General features: G+C 37.7%; 1 protein-coding gene across 13 annotated transcripts in view; it reads left to right on the top strand.

Moving 5' to 3' along the window:
• PAK3 (p21 (RAC1) activated kinase 3) overlaps window positions 1-15,266 on the top strand; it is a 289,034-nt gene extending 273,768 nt beyond the window's left edge. For 11 of the 13 annotated variants that reach the window (XM_074391891.1, XM_074391889.1, XM_074391890.1 and 8 more), the window contains 3 exons: window positions 4,811-4,948; window positions 5,287-5,414; window positions 8,657-8,744. In XM_074391891.1, the coding sequence (XP_074247992.1) occupies window positions 4,811-4,948; window positions 5,287-5,385 (237 nt within the window). In that variant the 3' untranslated portion in view covers window positions 5,386-5,414; window positions 8,657-8,744. Of the gene's footprint in view, window positions 1-4,810; window positions 4,949-5,286; window positions 5,415-8,656 lie in introns of all 13 variants that reach the window. The other 2 variants (XM_074391893.1, XM_074391894.1) reach the window with 1 other exon arrangement.
• Window positions 15,267-17,989: the final 2,723 nt, after the last annotated feature.

Genomic DNA, 17,989 nt, shown 5'->3' with positions numbered 1-17,989 from the left:
TGTAACCTTGGAACTATCTGAAAGAAACCTGACCTTAAGCAAAGACAATAGGCATAGAGAGAAGTGGGTGGATATGAAAGACATTTCTAAAGGCTTCGTTAACAGAACGTGGTAGACGATTTATAATAAGGGTGTAGAGAGGGAAAGATTGTTGGCTGAGGAAGAAGGGGTAAAAGATGATTATATGGTTTCTTACTTAACATTAAAAGCAACCAACCAATATATGGGAAATCTCTAGTCTAATTTCTAATAACTAGCTTATTTTCTTTGAGTTTTCACTAGCTCAGATAAAACCAACATGTTATATCACTCAGGCCTGGATCTATTGTCCTTAATCTTTATTCATCTAATACTTGACTTTGCTAGTAAAACCCTTTTTGCTGTCATTGTTGTATTGGCTACAACTGTATTTGTCTCTCATTAGCAAGGCAGTGGGTAGCAATTTTCTTTTTTTACTAAGAGAGTCCCCAGCTTACTCACAGGATGTGTTCCAAAAGTACATTTTTAAGTTAATTATTTGGACCTCAGAGTGCATTTTCCCATAGAAGTGGTGTTATACATAGTAATTAGCTTCCCAGGCCAGTCCACAAAAGCCAGTTTAGCCCATATGTAACTGAAAGTGTGGATTTTTGCAATGGAAATCAGTTGGAAATAATACTGTTGCAATTAAAATGAAAACAATAGTCACAAAAGAAATGGTCTGGGTCTTTGTTTCCCTGAAAGGGTAGGGCTTGAAGAAAAGCAGGTTTAATCCTAGGAAGACAAAGAGACATAGATGAGGATTTTTGTGGTAATTGGACACTGCAGTTTTAATACTGTATTTTCTAAATAATATTTTGGAGGTTTTCAAAATAATAAAAGCAACTATGTTCATTGCAGAAAATTTGGAAAATTTAAAAAAAAATTTTTTCAATTAAGTCACCAACAATCCTGCCATCCAGAGAGAACCAGTGTTCACAAATTGGCATTTCAACCTTTTTCTTACTGCATGCATTTTTAAAATCAGTTCACCAATAATAATTATGATGCATTCACATGATGAACTATTATGCAGCTCTTAAAATGATGTTTATGAAGAATTTTTAAAACATCAAAGAATATTTATGATATGGTATTGGGCAAAAGGTAACCATGCATTTGATACCTGTTTAGGGTTGAGGGAGTATAAGCAGATCAACGCTAATCAACCAGGGCAGGAGTCTGCTGTTAGGACACCAATCAACATCTCCTACTAACAGACCCGCCCCCTAGCAAAAACTACAGCCAGACGTTTTGTTGAAGTTCTGAGGAGGACATGAGGGTTATTCGAAGTAATATGGAAGTTTGTAGCACTGGCTCCTCATTATTTCTGACTTTCCTTCAAATTACAGGGCTTTCTTCTCCCTTGATATACTGTCTCACTGGCACTACTCAGGCTTAAAAACTACTAAGATAATTTTTTGGATTCATAAGTGGAATGGGAAAAGGGCCATGTATTTCCTTAGGTAATTATGCATAGATTGAAGAGAGATGAGAAGGACTTGGATAGAGAAGATGTGTATGTAGAAGAAGAAAATTATGTGGAACAGAATGTATTAAGCTAAGAATGGTGAAAGAAAAGTGAGAAAATGAAACAGTATAACATGAATACAGATCTACAGAGAGCAGAAATGAGTATGGGAAAGGGAGGAAAGAGGTGTGTTTGCTTAGGTCTAGGCTTGGTTACAGAGCAGGAAGAAAAGCAACAGTGACGTTGGAGATGTTATAGCCAGCTGAAATAAAAGGGTTTTAGTAGGAGGCAGTGAATGCAATTTGTATTAACTGATTTTCTTTTAAGGAATAAAAATATTTGTGGGGACAGGTGCTTCAAGCACTAATCATCCAAGAACAAAAACAGTTTGAACTTAATTGACTATATCTGCTATGATTGTGCACTATTCGATTTAACCCAATTAGTGATTTCCCAAAAGCATCCCGTCTCCTTTTGATCAAAACTGGATTTGTCAGTGACTTGTATTTTGGCATGGGAGTCCTAATAGCTGCCACCTGCATTTCCTGTTCATCAATAAAGGTATTGAAAATTACAAAGGAATGAGAGTTGGAAGAAAGGAAGATATTCATTTCGTAGGGGTGAGGGATGTATTTACATGTGGGTTTTTAAGTGTACAGTACTAGGAGGAAAACCCACATGTTTCTGTGCACTCTAGAGAAGCATATGGCATTGTAATTCTCATACATCACTATGCAAGAGAATCTCCTATGGAATTCTGTGGCTCTTAACGTTTGGTGTACATACGATGCAGAGATTCTGAGTTATTATGTGTGGAGTGGGCTCCAGTTTCTCAGCCAGGGTTTCTCATTGTTGGCTGGAAATTGAAATCACCTGGAGAGCTTAAAAATATTGGCGCCTAAGTTCTGCTCCAAGAGGTTTTTACTTAATTTTTCTGGGAGTAAGAACTGGGCATGGGGATTTTCTAAGTGTCCCCAAGTGACTCTAATGTGTAGACAAGTCTGGGACCCTCTGGGTTAGCCCATTGCTTAATTACTTGGGTGGATTAAACCCAAGTAATTGTTCTTAAAGTGTTGTCCTGGAACCAGCAGCTTCAGCTTCACAGGACACTTATTTGAATGTAAATTCTTGCCCTAACCCCATATTTACTGAATCAGAAGCTCTAGAGGAGGCTCATGAACCTATGTTTTAACAAACCCTCTGGATGATTCCGATGCATGCTATAAAGTTGACAACAACTAGATTAAGCAGTTGTTCCTGACCCTTTCTAAAGTGCATCTGTGGGAGTTTCTAAAAAAAAGAGATGTCTTCAAGAGCTGGTGAAAACTACCCTGCAAAAGGACTTTTATAGAAATAACAATAACAACAATAATAATAATAATAATAAAAGAAGCAAGAGTAGAGAAAGGGGAAAGTGGATGATAATTTGCTGCAAAACCCAGGCAAGTTCTGCAGGAAACATGTCTTCATAAGAGTTAGGGGGTTTGTTGTATGGACTGGTAAAACCCTGACAGTACCTGCAAGCAAACTCCTACTTATTTTTCAATACCCTTTTAAAATGTCAACCTCCTCTGTGAAGCGTTCTCTGAGCTCTGGTGTAAACTGCTTAATCCTTGTATTTACTTAGTGCTTTCTAGTTTCCTTAATTAGCTCTTGGCTCACTGTGTTGTAGCTCTATATATTTCTCTCTTCCTCACTAAATTGTGTGATCCTTCAAAGAAAGATCACTATTTTATTCATCCTTAGGTCTCCAGTATCTAATACATTATCTGGTGCATACTAAATGTTCTTAAATTGTTTGTTTAGAGGAGGCATCAGGAATGGCCAGCTTTCTTGTATTAAGAACCTTCAGCTGGGCTTAGTGGCGCACACCGATAATCCCACCCAATCGGGAGGCCAAGATGGGTGGATCATTTGAGGTCAGGAGTTTGATACCAGACTGGCCAACATGTTGAAACCTGTCTCTACTAACATAGTGGCATGCGCCTGTAATCCCAGCTGCTACAGAGGCTAAGGTGGGAGAATCACTTAAATCTGGGAGGCGGCGGTTGCAGTCAGCCAAGATCGTGCCACTGCACTCTAGCCTGGGCAACAGAGTGAGACTCCATCTCAAAAAAAAAAAAAAAAAAGAAGAAGAAGAAGAAAATTCAAAACATGGATTTACCTTTGTGAATTAATCATAGTCCTGGGTTCAACTCTCTGAAAAATTAAAGACCTTGATTCTCTCAGGACATCATGACTTGATGTCTCTTAATGGTGGCCTTATACCACAAAGTTCTCAGAGAACTATATAATTATTAGCAACTTACTATTTTACCATGACAATTGTCAGGTGCCAAGACTACCATTGTCAACTTTTTTCATATTTACTCTCCTTGTGGGTGTACCTACATGGGAAATCTAATTAAAATCAGTAGGGATTCAGCTGCCACAGCGTAAAAGTATTTGAGTTCTTGGGGCCCACAGCTTGCCTCTCATCCAGGCGCTGGCATCTTCTGGTTCTTTGTACTTTCCTAATTCTATAATGTACTCTCTTCATTCCACATCTACACACAAACACTCTTCAAACAAGAGAGGCACTTAGTAATTTACAGTTACCTTCCATTGCACTTTTCCAAGGTTATACTCAGGTTAAAATGAATGGATGTTTGTGTGTTCCCCAAGTCTTTAGAGTAACAGATTTATAGGCAATCCTTTGGTTTAATTTCCTAGATACTTAATCACATATTCATTATATATAGATTTTTACTGGCTTAACTCTCAGAGGACAACTGTATAACCTTATTTTTAAGTTTTTGGAAGGTAGGACACTTCGCTGTCATCTCTTTACTGCCAAGGTTTTTATTTTTATTTATTTTTTTGAGAGTCTCGCTCTGTCACCAGGCTGGAGTTCAGTGGCGTGATCTCTGCTCACTGCAACCTCGACCTCCCAGGTTCACACAATTCTCTTGCTTGAACTACTCTCCTGCCTCCTGAGTAGCTGGGACTACAGGCCCATAACGCCACATTCAGCTAATTTTCTTTATTTTTAATAGAGACGGGCTTTCACCATGTTGGCCAGGATGATCTCGATCTCTTGACCTTGTGATCTGCCCACGTTGACCTCCCAAAGTGCTAGGATTACAGTCATGAGCCACCACGCCCGACCAAGATTAATCATTTCTAAATGTTACAGAAACTTTGAAATATATGTGTCATTCTCTAAAGTGGAATTATTAAGACCCAGAATGTAAACCAGCAAAAACCGGATTTGTGACTTCTGTGCCAACCCATGATCTTAATATGTATGTGCTGAATGGATTTTTCTATTTTTTTCTACAGGCATTATATCTGATAGCCACTAATGGAACCCCAGAGCTCCAGAATCCTGAGAGACTGTCGGCTGTATTCCGTGACTTTTTAAATCGCTGTCTTGAGATGGATGTGGATAGGCGAGGATCTGCCAAGGAGCTTTTGCAGGTGAAAATAAACTAGGACAATTACAAAGAGAGGCATTATATTGAGCTTTTCCATCTCAATGTGTGACAGTTAGAGAGCTCTGTCAAGAGATGTCTAGAGTTAGGCTATTACCATTTTATTTTAGACCACAGGCACATAACTATAGGCATGCATCTAATACATGATTGATTGACATGTTGCCTTTCTTCTGAGAAGTTGGCAGTGTAACCTATAAATCTCTTTTGTTCTTCCTGGAGTCTTATTTTGCAAGGAAAAAAAAAAAAAAAAAAAACAATGTGACCCTCTGGTGTTGGTGTTTTGTTCTAAACTTTACTTGTGCCCCTGGATGTTGTATGCAGGTGCTCTTGGCCGGAGGTAATTCTCTACATAACTATGCAATTATTTCCGTGGCATTTGCTACTCTAATGCTTTACTGGTCAAAGCCCCTTTGCTTGTGATGCCAATTGGCAGGCACCTGCTTGCCTGGGTGAGTACCATCCAGTGGTGAGTGCCTCTGTAACCATTTGTCCTTTTCATGGCTCTCAGGGATTAGTATATATGATGAGAAATAATACTTACTATGTACCAAATTATGTCAATAAATTATTTCATTTTTACAACAACTCTATAAGATAGGCATTTGATAGATGTAAAAATTGAGGCTCACAGCTCTTGAATGGTAGAGCTGGGATATGAGCCCTGAATCATCTGACTTTCCACCACACATCACACAAAAACCAATTTATATAAAAAAGTCTTCATTTGATAAAGCAGTACATGCCCAGGATTATATACATAGATTCACTTCTGGGGAGTGTTTCTCAGGGACATGTGTGAAGACATTTAACATCTAAGAACAATGACTTTGTAACTCTGAACACATAAGCCAATTAAACAGAAGGTGCAACACTTGGTTATACAACACATTAACCACAGATTGTTCTAGCCTACCTCCTGAAAGAAAAATGTGTTCCTGTTGCTTCTGAACTCCCTCTAGAGACAGAGCCACACCCAGGCAAAAAATATCCCACCCTAACTCAGATCATACCTGGGATAAACCTATTTGGAGAAATTGAAGAGACTACATCTTCTCTTTTCTGCTACCTGCAAGCATTTCACAGGTTATCATAGGGTCCTAAAATGTCAAATCTGAAATAGCCCTTTGTTAATCCTCTAATTAACCCAGCCTCAAATTACAGATGAAAAGTCAGCTTTTGAGTGCTTCATTTTCATATCTTTTCATTCCTCCCACCACTCTACATACACATTTTGATAAACATTCCTCTTATGTCTTCTTGTAAGGATAATTGAAGATGTAGGTTCTTTTAATGTGGATATCCAGCTAAATAGATCATTTAATCAATTATCTAGTTAATTCATTCCCTAACAATACTTTTTTTATATGAACCAGTTAGATAACTGATGCAAAACAGTATTTTGAGTCTAAATTGAATAGTTTAGCACGTCTTTTCATTTTATAAATGTAAGCAATAACCTGTATATCTTCATGAGTCCATGCAACTCCATTCTCTGACTCTAGCCTATTATTGCCATTTTCAAAATTAGAAAGGGGAGAGATGCATGACATTCACCCCACTGGAAGGCTGGAGAAAAGACACAGGTCTTGAATATTTGTGTGTCTTTCTGTATGAGCTAAGACTAAGACTCTGTCCATCAATTGATATTTATTGAGCAATTTCTATTCATAAAGCGTTAAGTGCAGTGAGTGATACAAACCTATTAAAAGGCATAATTCCTTCATTTAAGAAGTTCACAATCTTCTTGAGCACATGAAAAAGGTAATGCAAAGCTGTTTAGTGATTCATTCAAACCAAAAAGCTGTTCAAATAGTAAATGACATGGTTGATTAGAGAAATACTTCTGTAAGCTAGGGTGACCAGAAAATGTCTGCAAACAGGAAAGAGGTCTGTTGAGCCTTGAAGAAGTGATCAGCTTTAGATAAGTTGAAGAAAATAGGGGAAGGGATTTGAGATGGAAGTGTTAGAGTATAACCAAAGATATATGGACAGAGTCTATGGGAACAGAATCTAGAAAGTGTAGCTGAAGTAAAGAGTGCAAGTAAAGAAGCTACAGGAGATAAAACTGTGTTGGACCTTGAATATCAGGCTTAAGAGTTGGGGCTGTAGGCAGTGGGGAAACATTGAAGATGTCTGAGGGACAAGCATAATGACAGCTTTGATTAGGAAGATTAATCTGGTAGTATGTAGTAAGAATTAGCAACAGGAAAAAATGGAGGCAGGGAGACCAAAGGGGAGTTATTATAGTTTGGGATTAAGTTGATTCGGACTGAATTAGAAAAAGCAAGAGATAGTCTGGTGTGGTGGCTCACATCTGTAATCCCAACACTTGGGGAGGCTGAGGTGGCTGGATTGCCTGAGATCAGGAGTTCAAGACCAGCCTAGCCAACATGGTGAAACCCTGTCTTTACTAAAAATACAAAAATTAGTTGGGCATGGTGGCATGCACCTGTGATCCTGGCTATCCAGGAGGCTGAGGCAGGAGAATCACCTGAACCCAGGAGGCAGATGTTGCAGTAAGCCAAGATCACACCACTGCACTCCAGCCTGAGCCACAGAGCAGGACTCCGTCTCTCCGTCTCAAAGAAAAAAAAAGAAAGAAAGAAAGAAAAAAAAAAAAAGAAGCAAGAGATAAATGTAAGAGATGTTGAAAAGAAAGTACCCGGTAGCTTATTGCATTTAGAACATAAAGAAGAGAAAGACAAAAGAGGACAAGTGATGGAAGATAATACAATAGCTAACATTTCGTGACCCTATGTAACTTATAAGGGACTGCCACTTACCTCATTTAACCATTTTAATAAACAGATTTAACCTAAGTGCTCTGACTCAAAGCCCCTATAGCTTACATTATACAAGATTGCCCTGTCTGTGCGACTGTTACGTAACATTTTAAATGTTGAATTTAAGGTGACGTAAGAACATCCCATAGGAAATATCCAGCAGGAAAACTAGGACCAGAGTTAAGGAAAGAGATCAGGTCACACACTATAGATTTAGGAGTCATCTCCACAAGGCAGATGGTAGGTTGAAACCATGAAGGAGAATGAGATCTGTAAGAAATTAAATTAGAAAAAGAAGATGATGACAGCCAAGTTCTCATGAGCAAAAGGCAGGAGGAGGAAGTGAAACCAGGGAAGAAAATGGAGCTGGAATATTCAGTGCACATGCGCATGGAAGAGACCCAATATGGTAGAAATGTCACAGGCTCCTAAGGCTAAATAAACAAATAAATTTCAAAGAAGGAAGGGATATTCCCTTTTATTAAGTACTGCAGGGGGCAAAAAGAGAAATGGTAGAGGCACAGCTATTGGGTTTAGCAGTTAGTAAGCCACTGGTTTCAGGATACAGTTCTTTAATGGTTAACTAAAGACACTTTTTCCAGAATGACAGCTTCTCTAGATAAATTCATCAGTTTAAGAAAATCAAAGAGTCAGACTGTTGCAAACACAGTGAGATTTTATGAGATCCCTTAGAGTTTCTCACTATGCCAGTCAACTTCCAGAAGATTTCATGACAGTGAAGTACAAAAACATCTGAAGGACAAAAGCTGGCACCATTTTTAATTAAATGATATTTAACTGGGTGTTCAAAATATATCTTAATTTAAAAGGGCTGCTTGAAAATGTAAAGTAATATACTTGTTGGAGGAATGAATTCCAATAATTCCTCTTTTTTCTTCCTTTTGCAGCATCCATTTTTAAAATTAGCCAAGCCTCTCTCCAGTCTGACTCCTCTGATTATCGCTGCAAAGGAAGCAATTAAGAACAGCAGCCGCTAAGACTGCAAGCCTTACACCTCACCATCTCCCTCATGAGTAAGACTGAAATAAAACTCTGCTGCAGGAAAGATGGAAAAAAAGACAGTCAAATGGGGTGGGGGTTCTTTATCTTTCAAATGAATAGAAACTTCTTATAAGCCTTTTTCCTACTCCCTCAGATTATGTAATTTATTTGTAAGCCTGAATCGCAGCCCAAACAGGGCAGCAATGTTGAAGTGACCATAAAGCAGTCACTTCCACCGTGAAGCGAAAGAGCCAGTAGTGAATCCCCTCATTTTGTGCATTCACTTTGAAGAAAAAGCTTTCTCAAAGATGCACACTCCCTCTTCATAGTGTTGTGTTTGTTTTTAAGTTAGAGAGTAGTCCCTCTTGCATTCGAACCTCCTTCAAAACTCCTTACCCAATGTGATGTTTTTCACTTGCATTGTCATTAGATGTCCGGAAAAAAGATGTCAAAATGTTTTTCTAAAAAAAAGAAAGCAAAAACGCAAAAAAAAAAAAAAAAATTAAAAAGTAAACAAAAAAAAAGAGCAAGTACTGTGTGAACATGTGGAAGTCCATGCCCTAATAGAGTTGCAATTTTTTATTCTTCTTCTATAGTGGTGACTTGGTTTGTGTACCTATTTTTCTGCATTTGTGTTGGAAAAGATTTCTTTTAAGACATTTTCCAAAAGTGGAGAGGAATATGTGTGTTCAGGAAGGGCTTTTAAAAAGTGTATATCTAAATAAAGCTCAAACGGTGAAGTCCTGTCACATTTTCACAATCATGCTTAAAAGCTAGTTGAATAAACCAGGTTGTTAATCTTCTTAGTACCTGGAAAAGGACACACTGAAACTGTGACATCCTGCTAGGTGAGTTCAGGTTCTGAACCTAGGAAATCCTGATTAGGAGAAACCACATTTAAACAAAGATGGGACATTCTCTGAGAACCAAAACCAGATAAATGTAGAATACTGAAATCCTCGTTGGACATTGAGTAAACAAAGGTAATGATACCTAAATTAATCCTCTCTTGTGCTTATAAAACATATGCACTGTAAAATAGGCATACCAGGAGGAAATAGTTCCATTAACCAACATTTCCTTATAACACAAATTATTTATTTTGAAAATTTATAACATTTACAAAAGTTTTTTAAAGATCTAGAGAACAGTGATATAGTAAACATTCAACTCTGTAAGAAATGGGAGGCCAGTGACAGCTACATCCCAATCAATATTTGGCTCTAAGTACTCGTTCCCATTTTCCCTATGTATCACCTGTTTCTGTTTCAGAATATGGTATGTTCATACTTAATTATTTGGGCTTTTGAATATCAAAAGCATATTCATAAAGATCTTCAAATGCTCTTCAGTGGAAAATAATTTTAACTTACAATCATATTTCAAGAAATGTCAGTCCAATGGAATTCCTTTTATGGCTTCAGGAAAATAACAAAACTTGACTATTATTTTACCATACATCTATTAATTAAAAATTCAACAGCTGGCACTTCCTGAATCTTCTGAGAACAGAAAAATATCTGGAGGGTGTCTGTGTAGAAAAGGATATGCTTCTCTTTTGAGTGTATTGACAATTTTATAAATTACAGAAAGTTGTTTCTCTAAGCCTTTGAAAAGCTAACTATTTGTGTTATAGAAGGCTTCTTAATTTATAGTATTCAAAGAATCTAAACAGAACCTATAAACATTCAGCAAGAAGGGGAAAGAGATTAGTTACTTAGGCCTCTCTCCTTCTTCGCAAAGGTACATCTATCCATTTAACCATCCATGTATTCATTCCTTAAAAGGAAAGCACTTTCTTTAGAGTTTCAGCAAAACATTTAGTGTACATCTTTATGCTTAGGAGGTGACCCCACCGGTGTGTTTCCTATTTTCCCTATTGTTTTCTTTGACTGTAAAATTTGGGAGGGGCTTGACCTCCTCCCCTTGAAAACGTCCACATTGGGATAAAACAACAAATGTGGAAAGAAAACGAAATGGTAATATTAATTAGAAGCATACTATGTTATACCTTGCAAAAAGGCATCTGGGACTGTAATTTTTAGTGCTACACTGCTCTAATGAGAGAGAGGCCTTAATTTTGATTTCATTTAAGTTTTTTCACTCATAGTGCCAGGAAAGTCAATAAAATCCTGGGATGCAAATAAAAACCAGTACATTGGTGACCATGTCTTGCCAGTGGAGAGAGCCCAAAACCTGGTTAGGAAGCCCTGTTCATCAGTTAGCATCCCTTATACGTTGGGGCCTTTTTTGTTGTTATTTTGGAGAACTTGGAGCAGTGATCCTTCAGATCACTGTAGGCAGAGAAATGGCTTCTCTTTTACGCTTTTAGTTTAGCATATTGAAAACGAGGAGCGAAGTACTTCTTTGCTACCACTTTGTACCAAGATTTGATAATAATATATCCCAGGAGGCATTACTTTTATAAATTTGTACTTAGGTAAATTTTCAAATGAGAACAGCTTCTAAAACCCCTTCCTTGTGTTGGAGAGTTGTGAATATTTCTAATAAGTATTAGAGAGAAGCTGTTTCTCATGCCACAATGATGCTGAAGGATTCACATTTGGTACAATTGAGCAATTTGGACTCCAGATTGTTAACAGTTTATTCTCTTTCCCCAGATTTTTTTAGCTCATCTTGACACAGGTGAGTCTATCCAAATCTTTAATGTTACTAGTGTGCCCTGAGATAACAAGGGCACATCCTCGAATGTTGATTCCAAAATGTCCTGAGATAGGAATAGGGCAGTGGGAAAGTCAGGAAAGGGTGAGAAGCACAGTAGAGATTATTTATTTAAGAAAGAAAAGAACGTTAATGTTGTTAGCAAGGATCCAGTGCGTTGTCATAATCCCATGAAGATTGTCGAATGACACAATCCTCTCAAATCCGTCACCATGTTGGGTAATGACTTCGTTCTTGCTGATCTCGTGTATGTGTCATTGTAAATATTTGTGCGTCCATGTTCCATTTTGGCTACTGGATGGCCAAGTCATGTAAGAAAATTTAACTCAAGTATTTATTCTTTATGTTATTCAGATTTCTTTCAGGCTTGTGAACTGCACCTCAATGTTTGAGTTTAACCACCTGATCCTTACATCTATCCCTCCCCGGTGAAGCACATTCCATTGCTAAAAGAAAAAGAAATATGAAATTGCTTCCTGTTGTCTGTATAACTGTTTTGATAGTTTGAGATGTTTGTCTATAAATGATATTTCTCAGCTCAAAGATCGTGTAAATAATTATATTCCTTTGCTTAATGGGTTGTTTGTTTCTAATGAAGCTGCCAGTTCTGATTCTATAATATCACTTTTAAATAACATAAACAGGGATTACAACTATGTAAAAAGAAATGCATATGGACAAAGACTGGGAACACGGATAATTGAAATCAGTTGTGTTAGGGTTTTGGAATTATGTGAAAAATTTTTTTTTCATTTAAAAATTTTCTTTGATGTTACAATAATTGCTTTGTAATAAACAGCAGAAAGGGAACTATAGACATATAGAAAAGATGCCGGAAGCAGATGCCTTCTGGCCAGAGCCCAGAGCATGCAGGGCACAGATATTTGCTAGTTACAATAATTCCATAGGCTTTATACTTGCCTGGGTGCTGAGGTTGGCACACGCTCGGGTATGGCATGTGCTTTCTTAGGAGACTATTATCAATAAGTTAAAGCTAGGGAGATGTCACTATTAGAACTCCAAACACACTCTTCTGCTTTAAAACAGGCTGTCTGCCCTCTGCTTTGGTACGGTATTTGGGTGTCTGTTTTGTGGTTGCCTTAGACTGAAGGGGTGACCATTTTTAGCCCCCTTAATAACATCTGTTGCAGATACTGCCTTTCTAGAACGTTTTAACAGACTTTCAGGTTGAATTTTGGAGGAATAGAAGGAGAAAATCCCCAGCTCCTACCATCTTCTCGTCCAACAGGATATTACTGTATATCATGCAAGTAGAATTCTTCTTTTAATAACCAAGATGGCAAGTCCCATTGATTTCAATAGAAGTTAGACTAAAGCTGCCTTTGAAACCATTAAACAAACATGAAAGACCATCTCTGCCTGTTGGCATTCAGTTATAGTTCTGTTAATTTTGACTTGAGATGTGCTTTTGTTTTGCCTGATTATAGGTTGTATGCAGTAGTTGTGATTTTTAAAGAGCAAGGGAGACCATCTAACCAAAGGAGAATAATTTCCTTCTCACTCACCAAAGAAATTTTAGGTGAGAACTTTAATAATGAGGTAGTCACCTCAGATATGTTACTTAGTTTCACTAAAAGCAGACCCTCAACTGGAGCACTCACTGGCTTTTTATTGGTCCTTTGCATTGCAAAAATACTTAGGGGAGTCTTAACCCTGCCATTCCCGGTGGAATCTCTTGGTCTTCATCTGACCTATTTGCACTTAATATTCAGTTTAACAAAGGCATGACCAACAATGCAACTATCTCCCAGTCTCTGAGCTCTGAACAAGAAGACTGAAATTCAGCATTGTAAACTGACAGTTTAATAGGCCTGGGATTTGGAGTGAACTCAGCTCACAATTCTCAACATATATTTGTATGTGGACTGGGAAGGAAATAGATGGTAACTTGGAAATAATGGAAATATTTCTCCTATGAAAGAATTTTTCATAAAAGGTTTGTTTCTGATATAATTTTTCTGTTGGTTAGCTTTTAGGTTTTTTCATTCCTTTTCTGATCCACACTCCTTTAAGTAACCAAATGAATATAAACCAACATGCATTGGGAATGTGTTTAATATTAAGCAATGTCCGACTGAATCTGCAAAGGTGGGAACTGAGGTATATCACCTTCATGTGCACACCTGTGTGTACAAGTATTCTATATAACTTGTTGCATTTACTGCCACTTAATTGGGTTGAACTTGCAAGATAAACTTTTAGAAACTGGTTAGTGTCATCAGAGTCTCCTTTAGAAGCTGCCATCAGGTAAATGCTATCCCGTAATACCAGCAATAAGGCAGGCATCCATCTGTTCACCATATTTAGTACCCAAGAGGAAATCAATAGCAATAATAGAGAATGAGTCAGATGTAGTGGAATAAATACTAGCCTAGGAAGAAGGAGCCCTGGAGTCTAATATGAGCTTTATTACTAATTGCTGTGAGACCTTGGGCAAGTCACTTATCCTTTCCATGACTGTTTCCTCATCTGTAAAATAAGTGTATTGGACTAGATGATCCTTAGGGTCTTTCCAAAAGCTCTAACATTCTACTGTATTATAGGTTGCCTTGCAAATTCAACCTGCTATAGTGATGGCAAATATCACATACTCAAGCCTGAGTCTCTTATGTTGCAGTTAAAGAAAAGAACTGTGTAAGATGATTTTAAAAACTCAAGCAAATGAAGTTCATAATAATAGGGGATGTTGATAAAACTTGTGGCAGCCTTTCAATTCATTCATAGTTGTTTCGTTTTGTTTTTGTTTTAATGTCCATTTTCTGTTGACTGTTCCCAGTTTTCATTTTCCATACACTCTGTATGTAAAGTCTGGTTTTCATTAAGCTGCAGCCAGTATTTGCCACTACAACAGAAATACACTGTCACACTTGCTAGAATATAACTGCACTTGGGCTTCTCCTTTCCTGTGAATTAGTGCTGGGCTTTATAGAGTTTAATTCTCAAGCGGCACAAGATGGCAGAGCCCATGCATCTTAATGGCTGAGACTACTAAGAGTAAACCTAAACACTTACAAGTTGCAGAGAGAAATGTAAAAGTAATTACATGCTCTTAGCAGTCAGAAGTGTTGACAAATTCATTTGTTGGGAACCAACGATAGCATTTCTGATGACAACTCCCACAGTGATTGGCCAGTTGTGTGATGAGTACACTGCTGGAAAGAGGGTAAACTGGGAGTTAGTGGATGGTCCCAATGCCCTGCCTACAGCAGAGTGCCAACCAGCCCTGAGTGCAAAATTCAAGTTTAGTGTGTGTGCTTGTGTATGGTGTGCTTTATGGGCCTGCAAATACTATATTGATTATTGATGATAAGATCTTCACAGAATCATGTAACTATTAATGCATTGAGTTTTAAATCTCAGTATATCAGCCAGGAGGAGCCAGATCACAAGGATAGTGATGTCTACTGGGTTTATACTTACGACATCTACGCAAAACAAGTTGAGGATCCACATTTTCATTGTTTATCAGAATCGTATCTCATTTGGCTGTGCATTACTTTTGTCGAAATGTGTTATCTGTAAACCATGTGTAGTGAAATTCTTCTGTAACTTTGGATTAAAGGTATTTATGGTCTTTTGTTTGTTGATTTTTAAGTAAGTTATTTCTTTTCTAGACCTGCTGATGGTTCCATCCTTTTGGCCTCAGCATCCAATCTTCTTAAGGATTTTTGTTTCCAATATTGTTATTTTAAAATGTGGTTGAAGCAATAGAAAATTGAAATATGGATTGTGCATGACTGTGTCTTGAGTGTAAAAATATTGCAGTTTGAAACTTGGACCTAAAGTATTGCAAATAAAAATGACAAACATCAATGAGCTAGTGTTTCTGTCTTCTGTCACCTTCCCATCCACCCCCTTAGCATTGACCATTTTACCTACTTCACACGTTGGAGGGTATATCACTGTCTCATAGGTCTGGAGGCAGGGAAATGCCCAGCCTTGTGACCAATACAGGAAATGCCCTGAAAATTCTGCTACTAAATAACTCAGACACAGATTCTCCATCTGATGTTTACATGGAGTAGCTCAGAGAGACAAATGTGTATAATCAATGCAGGTCAAAAGCCTTATAGATCACAAATGTAGATGAAGAAAACCCACCAAAAGAAATCACTTGTAGTAAATAATTTGTTTTGATCATCTTTCCACTTGGAAAATTCTGAGCATGCAAAACCATCTGCACAATGTTTAGTTTTGTCTTATATCTGATACCAAAGTCCAGAGGTCACAGGAGGCATTCCAACCAACATTACTGAAAACCTTCATTCACTAATGTGCTCATGCATTAGAAAGCATTTATTGAGCGCCTGCGACATATCAGACACTGTAGACATTTCTATTAAAGATAACTTTTCTTTGAAAAATTACTCTTAAATGTGACTAAATGCCAGTAAAGCTTGTTAAAAGCTGCTAGACGTACCAGTTTGTCAGAGGCTCTTTTGAGTCCTCAAGACTCAAGACTCAAGACAAGGACACCAGCAAAACTGGTGTCCTTGATAAACTAGACGTTTGTTCCACTAGTATTACTTGTGCAGTGGACATAGTACTCCTTCTAGTGCATGTGTATATAATTTTGTATTTTTGTGTAAGTGCATACACAATGGTACTATATTCCCTACAGATGGATTACATATCTTACCAAATGTTATTTGGTTGTTTTCTAGTTCACTGTACTTACATGCAAGCTTTAATTTTCTCACTTAAACTCTTCATATTGAAAGCCAAAAAGACATTTTCTATAAATATGAGTGGGCAAGTGAATGAGAATTCCAGTAGCTAGGATTTAGCCAAGTTATCTACTGTCCATGTGCACAATTACTGCATTGACTTCTTACTAACAAGCTCCTGCTAACTAGCTAACAATCCTCACACCTTTCCAGCCTTTCTTGCCAGGTTTGCTCCATCTATTTTCCTATTATTAAGTAAAGTAGAAATACTGTTTGTAAGTTAGCAAATTACCAATATCTTCTATCAAAAAATAAAATTTGAAGGCATTTTCCTTTGTCACAATGATTTGGAGGAGCAGGGCCCAAATAATGACAAATATATTATTCCACAGCTCAGCCTTATAAGCATGATTGCTGGAATTCTAGTCTTATCCAAGTTCCTTACCTCCTACTGAAGTGAAGAGGGGCTAATACCTGAAATGTCCCACAGATTATAGTTGTTCTCCACATCCCATGAGGTCTTTGCCCCCAAGCACTTGGGTGGCATCTGCTGGCTTCCCACGTACCTGTGGGAAGCACCACTACTACCACCTCCCTCTGCTAATCCTGTACCTGTGTCACTCTACAACTTCTCCTGTGTTTGCCATTCTACTTACCTATATCTGCAATGTACACAGCAGTCCCTGATGCTGACAGATCTCTGGGTAGGCCACTGAGATGACTCAACCACTTTGCAATATTGCAGCTGATTACTTTTTTTTTTTTTTGTTTGCCATACCTGATGGCAGAAACCCTTCTCATGGAATAAAATTATTCCACTACATCTTTGGACCTATCTTGATAGTTCTTTTTCAGTTTTTGGCACCTCACTGAACCAGGGAGCAAATATGGTCTTGGTTTTTCCTCTCTCCTTTATTGGGGCTTGTCAGGTCAACTTTTGCATATTCTAGGCCTGCTGCCTACAGTAGAGGTTAATCTGAAGTCTTTGCTATAGCCATTGCTTTATACATACTTACACATGTTCTCTCAAGCAGCTGACCTTGGGATAAAAAGGAAATTGGCAATGTGGCCCTATTATATGTGTACCTTAGTCTTTTACCTAGAGAACCCTGGTCCTATTTCCTAGAGATAAACATTTCTTCAAATTAAGAAGCAAGGCTATATTACCACTGAGGGTAAACAGGTAAAAAGTACACATGATCTCTCTTCATTCTTACAATTAAATGTAATTACAACTATCTCAACAATATTTGCAATAAGAAAACCAATGGACTGCATGGCATCTTTGTTTACGACATTTCAGAGGTCATGGTAATGAGATAGGATGGGTATCATGGCCCAGCCCACTTATACCTCCAAATACCTGTTACATGGGTATCAAGAAATTCCTTACTAAATTAATTCCACCTGTCACCAGTCCCATCCACCTTAATAGGATGTCTCACTTTCTCTTCAGCCACTTTTGATTCCTCCCTGGGGATGCAGGGAATTCAAATATCATTACTTTTAAGTTCTTCCCTGTGGACATGAATTGACTGGCTTCTCGGCCTATAGTATTGCAGGAAAATAAAATTCATAAAAAACAAATTTTAATTTTACCACATGCAAAGCCAAATTGCTTTGCTTTACAAAACGAGAGGGCTATGCCATGTTCTAATGTTATAAAATAAGACTCTTTACATTGTACACTGAAACCCTGCAGTAGGAATAAATAAATAGCCCCACTAGGCTTTCCACATTTTTATCCTAAACTTTCTTGAACAGACAGTAGTAAATGGAGTTAAAATTCCTTTTATATTTAAATATTTGTAGCTGACATAATTCAGATATTTTTAAAGTATTTAAATAAGATAGTTACTCCTCTAGCAT

The sequence above is a fragment of the Saimiri boliviensis genome, chromosome X (assembly GCF_048565385.1).
Source record: "Saimiri boliviensis isolate mSaiBol1 chromosome X, mSaiBol1.pri, whole genome shotgun sequence".
Lineage (NCBI taxonomy): Eukaryota > Metazoa > Chordata > Mammalia > Primates > Cebidae > Saimiri > Saimiri boliviensis.
This window is presented reverse-complemented; position numbering and strand designations above follow the sequence as displayed.